Source organism: Heteronotia binoei, chromosome 5, assembly GCF_032191835.1.
Source record: "Heteronotia binoei isolate CCM8104 ecotype False Entrance Well chromosome 5, APGP_CSIRO_Hbin_v1, whole genome shotgun sequence".
NCBI lineage: Eukaryota > Metazoa > Chordata > Lepidosauria > Squamata > Gekkonidae > Heteronotia > Heteronotia binoei.
This window is the reverse complement of record NC_083227.1, coordinates 132,837,762-132,861,009: the sequence shown is the minus strand read 5'-3', so window position 1 is coordinate 132,861,009 and position 23,248 is coordinate 132,837,762. Positions and strand designations below refer to the sequence as shown.

At 45.9% G+C, this 23,248-nt stretch overlaps 2 protein-coding genes across 2 annotated transcripts in view; one reads left to right on the top strand and one right to left on the bottom strand.

Moving 5' to 3' along the window:
* Positions 1 to 14,070, top strand: part of TGFBI (transforming growth factor beta induced) — a 53,302-nt gene extending 39,232 nt beyond the window's left edge. Inside the window, exons 11-17 of the mRNA XM_060240423.1 lie at positions 509 to 645; positions 2,656 to 2,786; positions 5,144 to 5,268; positions 6,549 to 6,651; positions 11,159 to 11,238; positions 11,680 to 11,704; positions 13,831 to 14,070. Coding sequence (XP_060096406.1) covers positions 509 to 645; positions 2,656 to 2,786; positions 5,144 to 5,268; positions 6,549 to 6,651; positions 11,159 to 11,238; positions 11,680 to 11,704; positions 13,831 to 13,871 — 642 coding nt within the window. The 3' untranslated portion in view covers positions 13,872 to 14,070. The remainder of the gene's footprint in view (positions 1 to 508; positions 646 to 2,655; positions 2,787 to 5,143; positions 5,269 to 6,548; positions 6,652 to 11,158; positions 11,239 to 11,679; positions 11,705 to 13,830) is intronic.
* The window catches only part of LOC132572884 (membrane protein BRI3-like), a 418,468-nt gene that overhangs the window by 219,899 nt on the left and 175,321 nt on the right, over positions 1 to 23,248 (bottom strand). The gene's annotated exons all lie outside the window — the stretch shown is intronic.

Genomic DNA, 23,248 nt, shown 5'->3' with positions numbered 1-23,248 from the left:
ATCAGCATGAAGCTTTGAACCCAATAATCAGTCTGTCCTATCCCATTTGTACTCTAGCCTTCCTAAAGGAGTCCACAACAACATAAATGGGTTATAATAAGTTATGATGTATAAAGAATCTTAGTAAGGTGACCCGCACAGATTTTTTAAAATCCTAACAATACCTTTATATGGAAGAGTTAGTGCAGGATCACTCAGTGAACGTCATGGTGGAACAAAGATTTCAATCCAGATCTCCTTCCTGAAAATTCTGCTCTTTATCTGTTTCTGGCTCAACGTGAGTGTTTGTCAAACAACATAGAACTGACTCTGATATTGTCACTTGATTATCATCGAGAGGGTAATCCGTTGGCCTTGATGGCAGAGTTACTATATGAGTAGACAATCCATGGTCAGATACTTTCAGGTAACACAAAAAAGACCTCTGATCTGTTCTGTCTCTCACATGGGAGCAACCATTAAAATCTTTTATAGCCACACTGTAACTAAAATGCAGTCTTTCTTGTAGAATCTCTGCATAGAAAATGCCTGCATTGCAGCCCATGACAAAAGAGGAAGATTTGGCACCTTGTTCACTGTGGATAAGGTTTTGACTCCTCCTGTAGGAACTGTTATGGATGTCCTCAAAGCAGATGATCGTTTCAGGTGATTTTTTTTCTCTACTGTTTCCCCCTTCCTGAAAAGCCTCAAAACCTTTGAAGCACTGATGCTGCATAATTGTGGACAAAAAGACCACACAGAGAGACTTTTCCCCAACTCCCCCTTCTGTCAACAGCAAGTTGTGCCTTCAACAAAGGGAGCTGCACTGATGACGGGAGGCCAAGTGAAATCTCCCCTTTTGCCTCATCTTCTAGCAGTACTTCTAAGGATCCAGTGCTGGAAGAGGTTGACAGAAGAGGCAGCAGACGAAGCCAGTTTCACTTGCTTTCCTCCCCTTGCTGCAGCTACCCATGTTACATGGCTTTTTGTCCATAGGGGCCCTCAGGCTTTCAAAGCTCACGGGAAAAGCCTGCTATTGCCAGCCTTTTGCCCTGGTGCTACATTCATTCATTCATTTTTGATTTATAGCCTGCCTTTCCCCAAATGGACTATAAATCAAACAACAATCGGGTAACACAATCAATCAATACAAAGTTAAAATCAGATTCATAAAATAATATAACAGTCTAAGAACAAACTCTAATTCTGCAGTTGGTGGTATCAGTTGCCTCCACTCCTCCCATACATCTCCCAGCTGGTGTAAAATAAATGACTCAACAGAGTTATTTAAACAGGGCCCCTGCAGCATAGATTTCAGCTCGCTATATCAGCAATTCTAAGAACTCTGAAATACATTAGTATTATAGATGGAGAGAAGAGGCAAAAAGTTGAAGCCTTTTCCTCCAGTAATCTTGTGGTCTTGTAGAATTCTTGCGGTTTTCAGTTCCAGTAGACATAGTGATGGCTATGAACATAGATGGCTTCAGACAGATTCATGGAGACTAGGTCCTTCTATTACCTGTAATCACTTAAAGTAACCATATTCAGAAGCTTCAGACCTGCGAATGCATGTGTTGGGGGTAACATCGGGATATGGTCTTGGTCTCTACACCCTGTTTGTAGCCCTTCCAGGGCAACGAGTTGGCTGTTGTATGAAGCAGGTTGCTTGACTAGATGGATCACTGGTTGGGCCCAGCAGGGCCTTTGTTATGTTCTTTGCTCTAGAGAAAAATATCAAAAGTTGTGTTGGGTATACACTATAAAATTCTGGTTCCAGAGTGTTCATATTGCTGAAGAGAGTTCTGAACGACTGCTTTCCTGCTTCACCTTTACTTCATAGGCAGCAATCTTTTAAATGAATTCTGGGCTTTTGTATGGAATCCTATCTCATGGCATTATGCCTAACTTTTATTCAAATATGGAGTCATAATCCCTTCATTTTGGGGGGTGGCGGGGAAAACCTTTATTGACTGGATTAGAACTGAAACTAAAAGAAGAAATGTTTCCCATACTCTTACAGGAAAATCAATAAACCAAAGACTACTTCTGCAGTGTAACTAGACATAAAATCCCCTATAATTCTTTATCTTATCCTCACCAGGAAAGAATGCAGGTTACTAAGTCAGTTTCTCAGCTATAAAATGCAATGGATACTGACTAAGATTCTTAACTGAGCTGAAATTTTGAACCCATATTACCTCCATGCAAGTTGGTGTAGTGTTGGATCTGGGAGATCCAGGTTTGAATTCTGAATGCCATGGAAACTTTTTGGGCCACTTTGGGCAAATTGCACTCTCAGCCTATCCTACCTCACAGAATTATTATGAGTTAAAAGGGAGGAAAGGAGAACAATGCAAGCCTTTTGGAGGGAGAAAGGCAGGGTAGGAAAGAAGGAGTTCTGTTGAAAAGGTCTCCCTGAACAGAATTGCATCCTCAAATTAATTGAAAAATATCTGAGTGCTCAGAAGGTTCATGTACACATTTGAACATATATAAAGCTTTAGACTGGAGGTTTCTGTATTGCACTGAGAAATTTTTTATTAGCTCTTGAAAAATACTTGTGTAATTATCCTCCTCCCCTCCCCTAAAAAAATGAAAGTTGGGTATAGATTTGAGCTAATTACTGAACACTTCTTTTGTGTGTATGTGTTTGTGCCTGTGTGTGATGTTTTACAGTACCTTAGTGGCTGCCATCCAGTCTGCAGGCCTCACAGAAACACTGAACAGGCCAAAGTCCTTCACAGTATTTGCACCAACAAATGAAGCTTTCCAAGCCATGCCACAGGGAGAGCTGAACAAACTTATGGGTAAATGTCCATAGATCTTACTGACCATGTATGGTATTTAGATGTACTGATTCCTTGAATAAATGGGTTTCAAGCACTTTCCACACAGTGAGACAAATGATTTGGAGCATTTCAGTTCTGTATAGATGCAGTCATGAAAAGGATGCAGAAAATTTTTCCATCTTCACTTCACTTTAATAATTTATAATTTGTTTTAACTATGTTTTATAAGTATAACTGATGTACAGTGCATTTTATGTTGTGAGCCGCCCTGAGCCTGCTTTGGCAGGGAGGGCGGGATAGAAATAAAAAAAATATTATTATTATTATTATTATTATTATTATTATCTAAAGTTCATCAGTCCTGTACTTGGGTTTAATGCAACATTTATTTTCTTTGTGATGCTTGGTGCCGTGTTTTTGTCCAACTATGGTACCCAAAAAGGATAACAAATACATACAACAGAACTCTTAATAACCCTTGACATATTCTATGAAGTTATGTTTTCCTCAACTGAGAGTTGGGGGAAATGGATGAAGAGCAGCACAATAAAGACACTTGAGAAATTTGTATATATGTAGCTGTCTGTGTAGATGCAGATAATACTGCAGGTGAAATAGTGATAACTGTATGCTAGCCGGGCTAGTACAGGAAAAGACCAGATGGTCATAAGCACAAAGTCACCTGAAAAAGAACCAGCTCGATGCTCTGTTTGGCATAAGTATGTAGTCATGTTCAGCTATCTTTCATGTAAATGTTGAAACATTCTCCCTTCTGAGCTGGAATATAGTTGTGGCTTGGAAAGAATATGAGCTGGTTGAGAACAATGTATTTTCATTATCTAAAGCTCAACCATCCATGACATCAAAATGCAGTATCTGCTTCTGGGAGTTTTTTTTATCTTTTTATGTTTGCTGTGCAGCAGTCTGTACATTTATTCTATTGCTTAATGCACAAATGTTTCATAACTGATTTGTAGCTACCATAAGTATCTGTGGAACTGAAATGTCCCAGATGTGGACAGTTGAAATGTTGTTGAACTTCATAAGCAAAATATTTAGCTTATGGTTCTAGAAACAGTGAATCACAGTTGGTGGGACTCTTTAGCAGCAGAGTTATGTAAGAGGAAGGGAAAGAAAAAAGAAGCGGCTGTGACTCCTTATTTAATCAGTTTTATTTCTTGACAGAGTAACAGGTATTCCACAAATCATAAACGTAGTGCTTATTTAGGCATTGTGCCATAAGCAAACACAGAATTGGAGCATGATTTGGGGATTGGAAGTCTGCTAGAGTCTGGGATGGTCTTTGTGATGTATGAAAGTTGGGTTGTGTTTCTAGACAGGAATCCACAGGAGTCTTACTATACTGACTGTATGGCTTAAATCTTGTATGGGGTAGTATTTTTTGCTGCTGTTCAGTCACACAGTTGAGTCCATGGACAAAGTCACGCCAGGCCCTCCTGTCTTCCACCATCCTCCGAAGTCTGCTCAAAGGGGTAGTATTTACTACTATTTTAATCCACCTATCATTCAAGTTTAGTTACACCCCACTATCAGTTAGAGAAGGCAAAAATTTGTAAATACATGGTCTGTCTTCAAGAATGGGAGACCTTAGCTGAGTGAAACTGGCCAATGACTTGATTACTGTTCCCTCCAAATGGTTCTTAAGTAACAACTAAAGGATGCCACTGTATGCAGATGTGCATGTTTTGATGCCCAGATGCATATAACTTAAAATGAGATAGTCCAAATTTCCACTTGCAGCTGAGGAAAAGTAAAGTATCCACCCCCATTAAGGCAAAAGAGCGTAAAGTTCTTTGTTTTCCTTTGTGAAATCTGGAATCAAGACTGTACTAATAGTTCAGTTAACAAATCCCATGGACAATGAAGAGGGGAGGGGAGGAAGTTGGGATCATGCACACTGGATCACTCCCACCTCTGCATATTCATATGACCTTGTGCACCGAGCAAGAACGTGGTTCCATGAAATTTCTGATTGCTGAGATCACCCCTAACTGCACTTCAAGTGCTAAATGAAAGAATGTCTGATACAGTCCCTGCTATTTATTTCTTAACATCATAGTCCTTCAACAGCCATGTGTTAAGCAGCAGTTCATTAGCTGGAAGGAACACTTACTGGCATTGAAGAGAATCTGGAAATCAGTGCTGTAGAGGAATAAGAATGTAATCGCTTCCATGAATCAGCTACATGCTTTTAGTGGGAGCGGAAACACTTGAATTCCCCCCCCCCCCTCCAAACTGCTGAGCACACTGCCCAAGATTGCAGTTTGGTGTTTTTAGTTTCTTTCTAAGGTATCATGAAACATGGGAAAGAAACTGTAAAAATTCATGCATTCTTGTTGACTTTTCTTCCCCAGGTAATGCTAAAGAACTTGCCAACATTCTGAAGTATCACATTGGGGATGAAATATTGGTTAGTGGAGCGGTTGGCGCTGTTGTACGGTTGAAGTCTCTGCAGGGTGATAAACTTGAAGTCAGCACCGTAAGTCCTTTTTTTAGTTTTGTTTTTCTTTCATTCTCAATCACTCCATTCTAATGCACTTTCAAGCGCAGCTTCCAAGTTTACATCCCTTCCACTCAAAGGGGACCACAAGGGCCCAACTGATTGAGCATTGCCATATGGAACCTGAGGAAGCTTCAAACACCAAGCCTCTCACATCAGAAGCAATCTGTTTTCCATCCCAGATGGCTGATACAAGACATTACTGGGGCTGATCTTTCACAAATACCTTGAAAAGTGGACAGTCTTTTTATTGTTAAATGGCTTATTTTGATTCTTACTTGTTTCCCCTCCTGCTGGTCTCATGAGTGCAGGAATGCATTCTTGTAAAAAAGAAAAAAACCAACAAGCATCCAGCACAGCACAAAAAGATCACAGCTATTTTTAATACTAAGTGGCAGTGTCTCCTGAGAGTCTGTTGGGGGCAGGAAGAGAAGGTTAGGAGCAGGCCTCCAGCTTGCACACCTCTTCCCAGGTTCCTTACTTGATTTATCCTGTAGGATAATCCCTAATTCAAAGACACAGTGGCTCTTCCTGGCTCATTCATTGACTTCTCTTGGTGGTGAAGGGAGCAAAGGAGGTCTGACAAGGCTTCCTGTTGCAAAATAAGTTTCAGTCCAACACCTTGTTTCTCACCCTATTCTCTGATAGAAGCTCAGGGGCAAGGTATCATCTGAAGAGCCCTGGGGTGAAAGGAGAGCAAAACCAGGAATGCAGACCCAGGCTGGATAAGAAATGCCAGTGGGTATGGTTAGGAAACAATGCTAACCCTACTTCCCCCTATTCTTTGCCTTAAACACTTTGTATGTGATATGGCTGTATCAGCTTCCTTCCTTTCCCACCTTTTTCCCCAGTGGGGACCCGAAATAGCTTACATAGTTCTGCTGTCCTCTTCTCCATTTTGCCCTCACACCAACTCTGTGAAGTAGGTTAGGCTGAGAGTGTGTGACTTGTCCAGCATGGCAGAGTTTGAATTTGAATATGGATGTCCCAGAACATAGTACAGCACTCTAACCACTGCGCTATAGTGGCTCTTTCCAGTCTTCACAAATTCAGAACATGCTGTTGACAGTCATAACCTAATGCTCCCTAGCTGTTGGTGTGATCGTTATCTAGAGGCTTCTGGAAGAGTTCATAAAAATGCTGCCTGTACAGAATAGATGAGTGATAGATATTTGTATCGTCTATGATGTTTCTTATTTTTCTACCTTTTATTACCTGATCATTTATCCTTGCTTTTTCTTCTTCTTTTTTAACATCAGAGAAGCAATATAATAAATGTCAACAAGGAGCCTGTTGCTGAGGCAGACATTATGGCCACTAATGGTGTGATTTATGCTGTGAATACAGTTTTACAGCCACCAGGTAGGTTACATTGGATTCAGCATAAAAGACAGTGAGTATTTTTTGCCCCTCCCAGGTTTGGTAGTCCTTCCTCAGTTGTTAAGGACATCAGTATTGCCAAACACCAGTGAAATACTCGTTTGTGAATGAAAATGTGCAGAAGGAAATAAGCAAGTAACTCTTACCTTCTTGAGGAACACTACAGTTTCAGTCTCCAAATTTCTCATTCATTCCAGTGGGGCAGGCATGCAGCATTCAAGTTCTTCAGTTGACTTTTCAGAGATGAAACTTAGAAAAGCAATGTATACTGGTTGACTGAACATGTTGGGAGGAAAATAGAAAACTGATTATACCATACCATGAATTATTATTTCCTTTGACAATCATTTGGTCTTTAGCATACATAAGAGATATTTTGTAGGACTCCCTGGGAAGTCCAGAAACCTGTTTATGTGTGTGGAGGAGTCTGTATAGAAATTGAATGTGCACAGACTCCCTTACAGACCATAGTTGTATAAATGGAGTCCCTTGTCATAGCTTTAAAGTGAATAAGATGGCTTCAGGGTCAATAATCTGGAGGTCACAAGTGTGATTTGTACAGCTCATTTCATATATGCAAAAAGAGAAGTGGATCAAACAACAAGAAAAAACAAGGAAGGTAACTAACTCAATACAAAAGTGTACACAAAATATAAAGACTCGGACAGCCCAATCCAGACATACATGGCAGCCGGCCGCTCAGGCGTGGGCGGATCTATGGCGCCGCTCATTGGCTTCCAAAGGGGAGACGGTACGCCACGCTGGGAGAGGGAAGAGGGGCCCAACGAACGAGAGAGAACCCGTTGCCATGGGGATTCCGCCCAGGCGCACGCCATTAGCCCACTGCCGAGGCAGGGGTGGGGGAGGCGCAGGCTCGCGCAGGACCACGGGATTGGCCAGCCCATTGCACATGACCGGGCAAGGGGGCGGAAAGCCCGCGCCTGAGAGGCCGTCAGTCCCCCCACTCCCGTTGTCAGAGACTCTGCCAATGGCAAGCTGGCGGGCAGGGGCATGCGCTGACAAGCAGGAAGTGCCAAGTGCAGAAGTACCCTGTCCTAGACAGCAGCTGGAATGTGTGTCTGGGAGCGGCCAGACAAAGTCCAAAAGACACCACCACCACCCGGAGCCCCCCCCCCAGTGTTGCCCTGCTGCCACCCCCCGCTATGTGCAAGGAACACCTCCCCTGGGGGCCACAGAACTCAGAGTGCAAGCCGCTGGGCATGCATCCACTTCAGCAAAAAACCCCAAGTGCCCAGCGCACAACAGCCCTGTGCAGTCAGATAAGCAATCAGCCCAGGCAGGCTGAGGGGCGGCACCCATCACCCCTGTCCAGCCACACAGGGGCCAGCATGGTGGCTCATAGCCCATTCCCCCCCCCAAGAACCAAGTCTTCCCACCCTCCCAGGCATTCCCTTGGAGAGGCCACTGACGGGGGGGGGGGTTGCCCCAGGAACATGCAGCAGATGCCAAGCAGGAGAGGCAACAGAGGACACAGCTCGGACTATTTTTCTGGAACAGAGTGCAACAGTTTCCCTGGTGCACGCTGGGCAGTCTCGCCATAGGCGGGGCTCCATTCTGAGTGGCAGGCAGGAGCAGCTGAGGGAGTGGGGGGGCGGTGGAGTGACATGCGCGGAAGCCTCTGTGTTGGAGTCCCACCTGCAAAACAGAGACAGAGATTAAGAGCACCTGCAGGGGCGGCAGCTGGAAGAGCAGGCTGCGTTTCAGCCTGGCGCTCTCTTAAAGGGACAGTCTCTGATCCACCTCCCCGCAACGGGGCAGCTACGACACACACACACACCCTGTGCCCTGCCAGGGGTTCGGAACGCGGCAGAGGGCAGACCAAGGGAAGGGAGCAGGCAGCAGCACAGGGGAGCGAGCTCAGCAAATGCCCCCTGCGGAGCCCACTGCCTGGTTCAAGTACCAGAGACGCTCACACACCAAGTGGTCGAGAGCAAGGGAAGGGGGAGGCTGTGGGGGGGACAGTGGAACTTACCCAGCCATGGGTGACAGTCCTCGTATGCAGAGTCTCCAGGAGCCCGGAACCTGTGGAGACCTGGAAACGAGCAGTTAGCCCCAGGGGAGAGATCTCTCTCTCCCTCTCGCAAGTGAAAGACACTGTCAAAGCAACCGCGGAGTGCAAAACCTGTCACCAACATGCCTGACTGTTCCTCACTCTAAGTCTGTATGACTGGGAGCTCGCCAGCAGTACTTCCTGCCACGCGAACCTGTCCCTAACAACTGAGTTGTGCGAGGCAGAGTGGAAGGATTTCTAGGAGGGAGGGGGGCATGATTGGGCGCCGGGGAGGGGGCTCGTCAGCCTGAGGCGTGAGGGGATTGGTGAGGCAATCACACCGCTCCCTAAGGGGTTTGCGAGCTTCCACAGTGGCAGAGGCGACCTTTGTTTTTGGTTTCAACAAGTACCTATGGGGCACGCCACTGTTTTTGCAGGCCTAAAGTTGCGCCTCTCGGGGGGGGGGGGTTGTCACGGGCTGAACTGCTCAGGAAGCTGCCTAAGCCTGGCTATGCCCCCAACTCCACCCCCTCCTCCACCTGAATGCCGCGCTCCGCCTCACTTTCACCCACGCTCAGGCGCAGCCCTCAGGCGCCGCTGCCCTCGGGCGGAGTGGCGCTCGGGCGGCCCCCCGCCCATGTAACTCCCCTCCGCTGTGGTGGCGCTGGTCGTACGTCAGCACAAACCCTTCCTGCACCCATGTAGCAGTTCGTCTGCTCCCAAAAGACTTTCCGCCTCCCCCCGGACTGTTCTGTTAATAATCACAAATTCAATAATCACAAAATCAACATGGAAAATACAAATTCCTTATGGTAAAGTGTCACATAAAAGTTCGTGAATACTTGCAAAGTGCATCACTCTTCCAGTCACAATATAAGTAGGTCTTCCTTTCTGCTCCTTTGTTCCTTCTATAAAGTGCTTGTGTGGTCCAACTACATAAATAAAGTTCTTTCAAAATTCAATATGAAATGTGTCTTGTTAATTTCTCAAAGAATGGACCTGTGGTAAGCGTGGACCCATGGTAACAAACCTCTGATGGTATTGTTGACTAAATTACCTTTTCCTAAATGTCTATCGAAGAGACACCATTCAAAATAACAATATAATAAATAACCAAAGAACCATGCCAATATACAAAACCAATATGCAATTGATTTAGTTGACAATACCATCAGAGGTTTGTTACTATGTGTCTGTTCTTTGAGAAATTGACAATACACATTTCATATTGAATTTTGAAAGAACTTTATTTATGGAACTGGACTACACAAGCACTTTACAGAAGGAACAAAGGAGCAGAAAGGAAGACCTACTTCTAGTCTCCATGTCAGCCTTTTATAGCTTACCTTCACAAACCTGCACATTCATTGTCCCTGTCATCTAAGCCAGGGGTGTCAAGCATACAGCCTGGGGGCAGTACTTGGCCATCCAGGGCTCTTATCTAGCCTCAAACAACTGATGTGAGAAATGGAAGGAAGGAAATGTTCAGGGGGAACAGGTGCCCGTGGTGGAGTGTGTGTGGCTGAAGCAGTCAAAAAATGGAAAGGAAATTGCTAGGGGGCAGGACTATGAGGCTGAGGTAAAATAAAGTGGTGAGAATGGCAGTGAAGGCAGAGAAAGAGGAAGAGTGGTGTTTTTTTCTCTCTCTGGCCTCCTCCGACCGCAGCTCAGCAAGGATTGGTGAAGGCACTACATGGGGGAGGCAGAGCTGGACAACCACGAAGGGGACTGACAAGAGCAGGCCTGCAGGGCTGGCAGGGGAGAGAGGAGGCGTGAAGGGAAAACTGGGTGCTGCTGTAGCCACTGCACATCTGAACCACCCAGAGCTGGGAGGCAGAGTGTCGGGGAGAGTGGGAAACAGTGACCTCCCTTCTTCCCCATACCTCTTCTCAGCCCATGAAGTAAAAGGGGTTGCAGGAGGACTAAAAACACCCCTTGGAGGTTGTGGAAACAGCCTTTCCATCAGGCTTTCCCCTCACTCCCCCCCCCCCCACTTCTGTGGAAAATGCAGGAGGTATGACAGCTGGTGTGAGAGGGGGGATCTGGGAGAGCTGGGTTCAGACCCCCCTCCTCCTAAGCTAGAAATCTGTCATATGGGGTGCTGGAGGGGGAAGTCCAGCAGTATGCCTCCTTGAGATCCTCAAAGGTAGGACAGGGGAAGTGAAGAAGCAAAGAGTGAGACAGATCATAGTCATGCTTAACTGCTGAGGCTGGTTATATGGGGTGTTTTTGTGCTGAAGGATTACCTTATCTATTTGCTAGGAAGATGACTTGTCTCATAAGAGTGGTATATATATACACACAAAAAGTAACTAATTAAGCCCCCTCCTCCATGCCATGGTCTTGATCTTAATAGAAAAAGAAGGCTTGCGGACTCATGAAACACCCAGTGTCTCTTTTGATATGTTCTCTATTCACTTAATTATTGGAAGAAGAAAATATTTGTGTTTCCTTAATGGTTTGAATTGTGTCCTTTAGCTTTTAGGCCTAATGAAAGAGGTGATGAACCTGCAGATCCTGCACTGGAAATCTTCAAGCATGCTTCTGCATCATCCCAGGTAAACATGATGCTCAGTCAGCATCTAGGGATGCTTCCAGAAGAAGTTGTCTTATACCAAGTCATGTTGCTGGTCTACTCTGACTGGTAGCAGCTCTCCAGTATCTCAGGAAGAGATGGGCTTCCACCTACCTGAGATCCTTCAACTGGAGATGCCAGGAATTGAATTTGAGATCTGCCGCATGCAGTGTGCCTACTCTGCTATTGAGCCACCTGGATTACAAGGCAATGTAGATCCTGCATTCAAATTAAGATAACAATCAGTTATGTGATACACACTAAGGAAGGCAGAGGGGGAGAGCACTAGTGAGTTCAAGACATACTCTTAATCTCATGATGAATATCTACAAAAGCTTCTTCTGTTTTTGTTTTTACTGTTGTATATGCTGCTTCAGTGTAGGGAGGGTTAAACGGTGCAAATTAAACTTTTTTTCTTTTGCAGATTTCTCAAAGGAGTGCTCGGTTAGGTAAGTAAGGTTGACAGGATTCTGGACTCCCCTAATGGTATATTATCCTGTAGGCATTCTGTAGGTACATATTATTCTGCATACTACCCTGCCTTCTCCTCTTACTCTCAAGTTAGATACAACTGTACTTGCCTGAAATATTATAGAAAAATAGCTTGAATTAATTTTAGCTTAAGAGTATCATTTTTAACCATATTCAAATGACCAGATCTGCAAGAGCTTACCTCCTTTTCTCCAGAACAGTTGGCCACTAGTTAAGATACAATACAGCAAGGTTGGGAGGGGGGGGGGGACCAAAGGAATTCCTGTTGCCCAAACATATTCCTTTCCTATCCAAATATGTACCATCCTACTTCATCATATCATCAGCCTCTTCAAATATTGTTAAGGTCGATGATGAAAAACACTCTCTGTTTTTTCTCTTGAGTGTAGTCCTGGCATGAATATCGGAGTGGTTTTGATTTGTCAGCTATGCAGATATAAATAGAATACATTGTCCAGGTTTCAAAATATTTATTTTTCACAGTTTATGGAAGTAGATACAGTTTTCAGGGGTTTTTTTCATACTTGCTTTTCCTGTCCATTTATCATTTGCATAACAACCTAAATTGCAGTAGTCCAAATAATAAATAGATGTGATTTGATCACTTAAAGGATATGATTGTCCATTTTGACTTCCAGTAGCAGAATGTTTGATGCCATGGCTCTCTATCAGGATTCTTTTTTTTTTTTTGCCTGCTAGGGCTTAAAGCCGAGGCTACATGTGCAATAACAAAATGGAGTAGTGGTGTAGAGTGGACTGTGCCACTGGAGACTGTAGCTGGTACATACCATTTCTAAATGCTTCCCAATCTATAAAACTCCTTGCTTTTTAAAACTAGACCATCACAGAAAAAGGCTGTAACCCCATCTCTATATTGTGATGTCTTCATTTCCTGTCAGCAAAGAGTTGGTTATGTGGGGGAGCAGGGCTTTTTTTGAGCGAGAACACACTGGAACCCCATTCTGGCTGGCCTAGGCAGCGTTCCGGCTCGGCCCAGGCACCTTCCCCTGCTGGCTGGCAGGGCTTGGAGAGGCCAGCCGCGCATGCACAGGGGCCTCTTGAGTTCTTGGTGTCTGGGGAGGCCAGCCACGCATACACGGGGGCCTCCCAAGTTCCAGGTGTCTGGCGAGCTCCGGGGAGGCCAGCCGCGCATGCGTGGGGGCCTCCCGAGTGCCGGGTGTCCAGCGGGGAGGCCAGCCATGTGTGCGCGGGGGCCTCCCAACTTCCCAGTGTCCGGTGGGGCTGGGGGCCAAGCTGCAGAGCATGGGCTTCCTGAGAGTCAGCAGTTTTACAGGTGAGCTGCTCCCATCCCCTTTCTTTCCATTTGCCTAGTATGCAAATGATGGTGATGTCAGAGGCGTGGCCTCGCATACTAATGAGTTCCTGCTGGGCTTTTTTTACAAAAAAAGCCCTGTGGGGGAGCATTAAAAATGTGATTCCCCAACTTGTAAAATCTGAATAATAGTGCATTCTGCCACCTCTGAACTCTACCTGTTCATTGTCACCTGCTGCTCAGCAGGTTTAGTGTTCACCTCTGAGCCTTGGTGCATAGCCAGATGCGTAAGAACCATTTCATTATCTGCTGTCAAAGAATATGTACATAGTGTTGCCTGCTCTGGTGAAAACTCCTGGACTCATCAGAGCTCATTGGAGCTTTAGATTATGGCCTAAGCAGGGGTGGCCAACGGTAGTTCTCCAGATGTTTTTTGCCTACAACTCCCATCCGCCCCAGTCAGCATGGCCAATGGTTGGGGCTGATGGGAGTTGTAGGCAAAAAACATCTGGAGAGCTACCATTGGCCACCCCTGACCTAAAGAATCCAATCGAACAGTGAAGCAGGACAACTTCAGAGGAGACTGCAATCAACTCAGTGTTGAAAACCAGTGCTCTGGGCATATTCTAAAACCTGTGCAGAGCAATTCAGACTTCAACAAACTCTGATCAGTGTTGCAGAGAACTATACTGAAACAGAGAAAACATAATGATTATTGATTTTAATTCAGTAGAAGGCCCCATTTGAGTTGTAGCCAGCAGGAATCATTAAGCAGTTCCTTTTTTCATTGCATTTTTTTTCTTTTTTCAGCTCCTGTGTATTCCAGACTGTTAGCAAGGATGAAGCATTAAAGTGAAAGCCATTGTTCCTGTAAAGCACAAATAGGGATTCAGCCAGAGTTTTTTTCATTGGGTTTGTTGAAAAAAAGGACTCTGTTATTCATCTGTTTTTGTTCTTTTTTTTTTTTTTAGTAAACCAAGTATTACACAAATATCATGTTTTCCATTTGAAATGAAGGAGAGAAAATAAAAGCCATATATATTTAAACCATTGGTTGATAAGGATACTTTTGTTCCCAGCTGTAGCTGAGAATTTTGGGGTGTGGGGGTGGGATGTGATCATCATCTCCAAAACTATTTAGACCTAAACTTCATATGTGCAAGAGCAAAGAATGATTGTGATTGAAAGACACACCTCAGTCCATGTAAATCCTTCCCAGGAGAGAACTTAAGCAAATGTTGAAGACTAAGCAAAGGCTTAAATGTGCTAGCAGAAGTGGAACACACAAAGTGATTGCCTGCTGAACCAGATTTTGTCTCCAGGCGGCCAGTGTTGCCTAGCCTAACTGGTAGCAGCTATAAGCAAAGTCCCTCCTCCCCAAGATCCTTTTAGCTGGCATATGAACCTGGGACTCTCAAAGCTTGTGCTCTGCCCTTGAAATATGAACTTTCTCCAGTGGAAGGCTTTTCTAAATTAAGACTCCTCAGGCTCTGACCCCAGAAAAAGAGATTCTTGAATATTCTAGACTCAAACTTCCAAGAAATCCAAAGTTCTGTTTTCCATGATATTCTGTCTGCATAGCTTTGAGTTTAACTATTTAGACAGACCCTGCACTTTGGCACATTCAGAGATGGATGCAATTCATGAGCCTGAATTGAAGACAGAGGGATAAATGCCAGTAAGGTGATAGTAATAGCACGTCCCTATTTAACAAGGATCTTCTTTGTGGTCTCTGTACTTCACACTCATGGGATGAAGTGCCAGCACCAATCCCCGATCGGTAATTCCAAAGTCCGGGATTTTTCGCTGCCTGACCCCGGTAGGCATGCGCGACAGCCCCAGTGCTCATGCCCACCCAGTGGGCGCGAATATCCCACCAGTTCCTTTTTAACCGTCACGTCGGATAGACTTGTTTTCGTCACTCCAGTCGGTAGTTATTACCTTCTTCCTTCTCCGGGTTCTCTTTGTTTTCTTCATTTTTTCTCTTTGTTCCTGTTTTTTTTTTTAAAAAAAATTAGAGACTATTAGTTGTTTCACCCCTTCGGGGGGTTTTTTCCTGCCCTTCTCCCGCCAATCCCTCTCTATGGAAAAGCATTGGGGGGGTTATAAGCGGTGCCTTAAGTGTGGGAGCAAGATTCCTCCTCTGGACGGACATTCTCTTTGTCTGCTGTGCCTTGGGGAAGGTCGTTGGGTGGAATCCTGCCATCACTACTCCAAATTTTCCAAACAGACTAGGAAAAACCTGGCGGTGAGACTTTCGGTGGTGCTGGTAAAATCGGCTCTTGCGCCGCAGATGTCGACAAGCACTTCAATGGCCACCCCGGCATCGATATCAGTTCCGGCCTCATTATCGAGCCAACCGACCCAATGATTCCAGGGAGTCGACCACCCCCACAAGCATGCAGGCTCGACATCCCATTTGGAACCATAGACCCGGGCCAAGAAGGCCAAAGGGGCCCGGGACTCACGCTCTGCTGAGCCCAGGAAGCACAAGGAGAAAAAGGCGCCAGGACAGGCAGACTCCTTCTCCACCACCGAAGGACCCGGTGATCATTTCGGGGGAGCCTCCAGAGAAAATACTCGCTTATCTTATTTGACCGGAGAGCCCCTCGGGTCCGACAGATGTTCTGCAGACATCTCTCTCCGGCTCCGACCAGGAGGTCGACCCTATAGAACGGTTGGCAGACTCAAAAGAGGATGGCGATCCTAGCTCGGCATCAGACTTAGAGGTTTTGCAGCTGAGGGACCGCTTGATACCAAAGATGCCCTTGATCCAGCCTGAGAGATTCAGAGAGCCTTTGGACCCTTTTAGACGTCCTCATCCTTTGCCCAACTGGGACCTGCGACTGTGGGCTTACCCGTTTAGCGGCTACCCTTACCATTCTCCATACCCGTGGTACCCTCCTCAAAACCCTGACTGGGATCAGCACTCGGAGGCTTCGCACCACTCTAGAGTCTCGGCACACTCTCCTCCAGGTCGCCAAGAGGCATCGATGCCGACTTCGACCTCGAGGTTGGTCAGGAAGTCTGCATGCTCCAGCAGTCCTGACGTAGAGAAAACTTCCTCGACTAGGATTGCCATTGACGCCCCAGGTTTACCATCGGCTGAGAGCATATCATCTTTGCCATCGACCTCCGATGACGATGGGGAAGAGCAATCGGGCTGTCAGGAGGGATCATCCCCAGAATCTAGAATAGCCGAGGACCTTCCAATCTCTCCTTTGGAAGATTTGAAGTCCTATGGAGAACTCATTAAAAGGATGGTGAATTCCTTGTCTTTGCCTGTGGTCCAGCCTCAACCGGTCATTGACGATACAGTCTTTGACGTTATGCAGAAGGACACTTCAACAGCGGTAGCCCTTCCCATTACCAAGGTCATCTTGCAAGCCATCAAAGATCCTTGGTCCAAACCTGCCTCAACCCCTATCTTGTGCAAGCGCATGGATCACATATATAGGATTCAGGAGCAGGGCGCAGAGTTCTTCTTCAACCATCCACACCCCAACTCTGTAGTAGTGTCGTCCCTCTCTAAGGCTAAGAAGACTCATGCCTCAGAGGAGAAGAGGATTGATATGTTTGGCAGGCGCTTCTATTCTGCGGGCATTCTGGGTATCAAAATTTCTAATTATTCTGCATGCATGGCGAGATACCAGTATTCCTTATGGGAGCAGCTTTCACTGCTCCTGGCTTCTCTGCCTGAGGATAAGTGCACTTTGGCCAAGAAGGCTCAGAGGGAGGGAATGCTCCTGGTGAAACAACAGCTGCAGGCTTCCAAACATATGGTGGACACTGCAGTTAAAACTCTTACCTTGGCTATTACGTTGCGTCGTCACTCTTGGCTTCGGTCCACCGCTCTCCAATTGGACACAAGATCCTGGGTCGAGGATCTTCCTTTTGAGGGTGAAGGTCTATTCAGTTCCACTACGGATGTGGTCCTACAGGAGATGGACAAGAGTATAAAGACGTCTTGTAACTTGGGAGTACCTTCATCTTCCTCTCGCCCTGGCAAGTCTTGCCCATGGTCCAAACAATGGCCTAAGAAGCCCTACCACACCAAATCCCATGAGGGTTCATGGAAGCCGCATACAGGACAGCATGAGGCTAAGAGTTCCTTCACTGCAGGAGGGAAAACCAAGTTTTCTTCTTTTTCCTCGCATATGGGAAAATCTAAGGCTGGCAGGAATCCCAAGCAGGGACTTTGACTCTGGTATCCCCCTTTCTCCCTCCCCCCTCCTTGGGACCCACTCGCCTCCACAGTTTCTTGCAAGCTTGGTGGCAGATTACCACCGACAAGTGGGTCTTGTCCATCATACAGGAGGGTTATGCGATAGAATTTGTTCAGCCCCCTTCATATCCCAGATTGGTGATCACACACCCTACAGCGGTTTTGCTGGAGGAAGTCCAAAATCTGCTCAGCAAGCGAGCGATAGAACCCGTTCCCGATCATCTCAAGGGCCAGGGGTTCTACTCCAGGTACTTCATGGTTCCCAAGTGGGATGGCGGACTTCGTCCGATCATGGATCTGAGAGGCCTGAACAAATGCATTGCTTATCAGAAGTTCAGAATGCTGACTCTTCAAAGCATCTTTCCAAAGGAGATTGGATGGCTACCCTGGATTTGAAGGATGCCTACTTCCACATCAACATCCTCCCCAGTCACAGGAGGTTTCTTCAGTTTGCCATTGGGATGCACTATTTTCAATATCAGATGCTCCCTTTTGGGCTCTCTACGGCCCCCAGAATCTTCACAAAGACCATGGTTGTTGTGCTGGCTTACCTTCAGCTCCAGGGTATCATCCTTTTCCCTTACATAGACGATTGGTTGGTGGTTGCTATGTCCGAAGCTTCTCTCAGAGCGCATCTACAGGTGGTTCTGTGCCTCTTGAGTGCACTAGGACTTCTGATGAATGAGAAGAAATCTCACCTGGTCCCAACACAAAGAGTTCAGTTTATTGGAGCGATTTTGGACACCACCCAGCATCTGGCGTTGCTTCCAGATTCCCAGGCGTTGGATATCATCTCCCTGGTCCAGCTCCTTCAGACGGTGAGATGCGCTTCTGTTCTGCAGATCCAACGTCTCTTGGGCCTCATGGCGGCTACTACCAATGTTTTGCGCTTTGCGAGGCTGAGGATGCGAGTCCTCCAGCTCTGGTTCATCAGGAACTACAATCTGGTGAGAGATCTCTCCTCCAAGATTCTGCAAGTTCCTTCGCTGGTGCTTCAATCTCTGTATTGGTGGAAGATGAAGTCCAATCTTTGTGGAGGAGCTCCATTTCACCTCTCTCCCCTCATTCACGGTAACAACGGATGCCTCGCTGTGGGGGTGGGGAGCATATCTCATGGATCTCTGCATAGGTGGCCCATGCCCCCCGTCGATCATATCAGTTTTTTAGAGCTCATGGCAGTTTATCTGGCCGTGAGGTTGTTTCTACACCTAATCAGCAGTCAGCCCGTAGCTGTGATGTCAGACAACATGACAGCTGTCAGTTATATAAATCACCAAGGGGGAACTGTGTTCAGAAGGCTGTGTGCTTTGGCAATGCAGCTTTGGGAGACCTGCATAGCTTCACAGACTTTCATTGTAGCCACCCACCTACCTAGGGAGCTAAATGTTCAAGCGGACTCCCTGAGCAGGGGAGAGGTCTCACATCACAAATGGGAACTGAAGGGGAGATACCTGAAACCTCTGTTCCGGGAGTGGGGTCATTCCAGAATAGACGTGTTTGCCATGGCAAACAATTGGAAATGCGAACAGTTCTGCTCCAGGGGAGGGACGGACCCAAGATCCCTAGAGGACGGTCTTCTGCTTCCATGGCGGACAAGTTCCTCTACCTGTTTCCACCCTTGCCTCTTCTCACCAGAGTGCTTCACAAATTGACCCAGGAGTGTCTGGAGTGTATCCTAGTTGCTCCTTGGTGGCCTTGACAGACTTGGTTTCCTGTTCTCCTAGCCATGGCAGGGGGGTGTCACCACAAGTTTCCATTGGAGCCAGACCTCCTTTTGGCTCAAGGCGGCCGCCTGTTTCACCACGACATCCCTCACCTCAAATTGACGGCTTGGAGGGTCAACTTCTAGAATTTTCTGACAGAGTGCAACATGTCATGTTGAACAGTAAAAAGCTGTCAACTCGCCACTCCCATGAAGGAAAATGGTCTAAGTTCTTGTCTTTTCTACAGGACAAAGGTATCAATGCATGTTCTGCTGGTCTTGACTTTACTTTCTCTTGTTGATGCTGGACTTAATCATTCTTCGGTTCGAGTATATCTGGCTGCCATCTCGGCTCATCACAACCCTGTGGATGGCACTTCGTTTTTTACCCATCAGCATACAAAACATTTTTGAAGGGTCTTCACCCGCCGTCTAAGGTTCCTCCTTCTGCTTGAGATCTGCCTCTGGTCCTGGACTGGCTCTCGAGGAAGCCTTTTGAACCCCTGGCTACCTGCCTGTTGCATCTTCTAGCCTGGAAGACTGCCTTCTTAGTGGCCATCACTACAGCCAGGAGGGCAGGTGAGCTAGTGGCTTTACGGTGTGATGCTCCATACATCTCTTTTCAGGATGATGGGGTGTCCTTGGCCCTGGACATATCATTCCTCCCTAAGGTGGTGTCTAGTTTCCACCTTAATTTGGAAGTGTTTTTGCCTACTTTTTACCCTTTTCCTTCTTCTGCAGAAGAGAGACGTCTGCACGCCTTGGATGTTAAGAGGGCATTGTTGTTTTTTGTGCATCGCACCAAGCCGTTTAGGAAGGATCTCAATCTATTTGTCTCCTACATGGCCCCTAGGTTGGGTTTCAAGATTTCTGCACAGAGACTTTCTAAGTGGATCATGGAAGCCATTAAACTTTGCTACTTGTTGACTAAGCATCCTTGCCAGGGCTGCTCTGTATGCATTCCACAAGGGCTATGGCTACGTCCACAGCATTTCTGAAGGGTGCTTCCTTGGCAGACATCTGCTTGACTGCAACCTGGGCATTTCCTCATGTCTTCATGCGACATTATTCCCTGGATGTCCGGAAGCGTTACAGAGCACAGCTGGGTACCCTGGTCCTTCAAGCTGCTACTTCTGCATAACCGCCAGCTCCCTCCTCCAGGTAAGCCTAGCTTGCTAATCTCCCATGAGTGTGAAGCACAGAGACCACGAAGAAGATAAACAGGTTTCCTACCTGTAACTGATGATGTTCAAGTGGTCACCTGTACATTCACACTACCCACCCTCCTTCCCCTCTGCTGCCGGTCATGGTACTCTTGATAGGTGGCGGCGGGAAGGAACTGGTGGGATATTCGCATCCACCGGGTAGGCATGTGCACTGGGGCTGTCGTGCATGCCTACTGGGGTTGGGCAGCGAAAAATCCTGGACTTTGGAATTACCGATCGGGAATTGGCGCTGGCGCTTCATCCCATGAGTGTGAATGCACAGATGACCACTCGAAGATCATCAGTTACAGGTAGGAAACCTGTTTTTTGCTTTGAAATGCACTGTATTAAGAGGCACAGAACCATCAGCTCATGTTCAGTTCTGTTACGGGTAAGTAATAAGGTTGTCAGTCCCCAGGTCTGAGCGGGGGATCCCCTGGTTTCGGGGATTTCTCCCTGCCATGGGCCAGCTGGCCAGCAGGGGAAACCCTTCCCCTAAATAGGGATGTCACCATGCAACATCCTGATGCGATGATGTTGCATGGGAATGCTTTGGTTTTTTGGCAAAACTCTATTATTTGGGGGTGTATTTACCATAAGAGGTTTGCCCAAACCCCAGAGCATCACCAACATGATGATGTCACTTCTGGGTGATGTCAGTGCATCATGCAACATCCCACCTCTGGAATGCCCCCAAAATCCCCCTGCTGGAGCAATAAGGGAACCTGGCAACCCTAAACCATCTTGAAACATTAGTGGAACAGAGACACCTTGACTTTAGAAAAAGTCCAGCTTTGTAACTTTTCATTGCCACTCTAGCCTGAGTTACACCAAAGTACACTGAAGTCAGTGGGCTAAGAAGGGTGTGACTGCTTAGGATGGCACTGTTTTTGCGGTGTTCATGTTGAAGTTGTAACCCAGCCCACCAGCTGTAGTATTGTGACTGAGGGCTTTACATGTGGAAAAATGGGGTTCTGTGAAACTTTCAACTCTAGATGTGTTTTATAAATAAAACATTTAATTTCAACATTCCAACCTAAAATCTTAATGTCTCTTTCCAGAGATGCGACCAGTACAAATAAAGCTTCAGGGAGACATTTATAGGAGCTAGATTATCTCTTTGGATGAGTGGCCTGACTGGTTTTCATTTTGATACACTACCACCCTTGCATGCAGGGAAGTCTTTCACTTTCCAGCATGCAGAAAAGCCCTTTTGAATTTCAGGAGCATTTGTGATGTGTTTTGTGATGTAATGTGGGAGGCTTCTGTGAGGGGAAACAAAAGGCAAAAGCCAGTGCACACAGTGAAAGGAGCTCTCTGGTCTGTACTCTTGAAGACTCTGCAAGGCACTGTGAACAATATCATTGGTGTATTTTTACAGAAACATGTGGTTTTTATTTTCTTCCCTCCTGTGCTTTGAAAATCCTCCATGCAATTCTTCTTTTTAATTTTTTTTTAAAGCCTCACTGTTGATATTAGAGAATTTGTATTATAAAAACTATGGTTTGATCAGTGCTGTCAATTAGTTTTTGTTTACACATACGGTTCTGACTTTAATATCTTTTGTTCTTCGGAAGACCAAAAATGCAACTTCTCTGTAATGTGGTCATAGAATTCCCCCTCATCAGAATCTCCAAATAAACAGTTCCTTTGTGATAAAACTTGGTTTTTATTTTTTTATTATTTATTTTTTTTTACAATCTAAATATGCCTTGTAACTATTACAGTGGTTACAACTGGTTTCATTATCTGAGAGCACAATTTTATATGCTGGAGGAAACAGTACTCAAGTTATGTTAAGTGGTGCGGCTGCCGCAGCTGTGCTGCTACTTCCTGCATAACCAGAGTAATAAGATCCAAATAGGCAGCCGTGTTGGTCTGAAGTAGTAGAACAAAATAGGAGTCAATTGCACCTTTAAGACCAAGTTAGTTTTATTCAGAATGTAAGCTTTCGTGTGCATGCACACTTTTCCTTGTCTGAAGAAGTGTGCATGCACACGAAAGCTGCTGTGAGAGCCCTCTCCAGCCCCACCCACCTCACAGGGTGTCTGTTGTGGGGGAGGAAGGTAAAGGAGATTGTGAGCCGCTCTGAGTGGAGGGCGGGATATAAATCCAATATCAAAAATCATCAAAAGAAAGCTTACGTTCTGAATAAAACTAACTTGGTCTTAAAGGTGCAACTGACTCCTATTTTGTTCAGAGTAATAAGAGAATCTCTGGAGTATGTGGAAGGAAGCCATGTTATGGTTCTTCCCCACATCCCTGTTAACTTTGTATTTCAAGGACTGATGTCCGCATGGAATAGAGCTGCAGTGCGGACCCCTACTACAAAATCTAGAACGGGTCCCAACCTTCTTGAAGTCATGGGCACTTTTAGAATTTTAAGAACAGGTGCCATGACAAAATGGCTGATAATAATCATGCCCAGTCACAAAGCTCTTAAAGGTTCTACAAAGTGTTAGGAGACTCCAAGCCAAACATCACTGTATGGTGGAGAAAACTGTTCCAAATAGGTACACTACCCTCTGCAAAACAAATGTGATGCCTTCCATGCTCTTCCACAGCAGTTCCTGCTCCAACAAAGTGGATGAAAGACAGATATCTCTTTGCTTTGGGGAAGAGCCAGGAAATGCATTGCCTTTTGCCATGGGACCCACAGGTACCACATAGGAGATGATGGATCTAGGACTTCTGTTACTACAGCAATATGGGAAAGAGTAGATCCCATGCCATTAGGGCAATTTGCCTACTGGGCCTGAAGGAAAATGCTGTCTGCAGCTAAGTGGCTGTCTAAGAAAAAATTATATATTTGTCCTGCCGCTTCTCCAAGGAGCTCAAGGCAGCAGCTTTCATTCCTATCCTCAGAGAGCCCTATGAGGCAAGCTACTCAAAGACAGAGTAACTGGGCAAAGATCACCCAGTAAACCTAAGGGTTTAGTGCAAATTTGAATCTAAATGTCCTCAATCCTAATCCAATGGTCTAGCCACAATACTATATGGGCTCTCCAATTACTTACTGCCAAATTAAGCATTGGCTGCCTGAAATAATAGTCATCCAGCTCAGTTTGCATATGGTGAGCTGGTCATTTGAAAGGA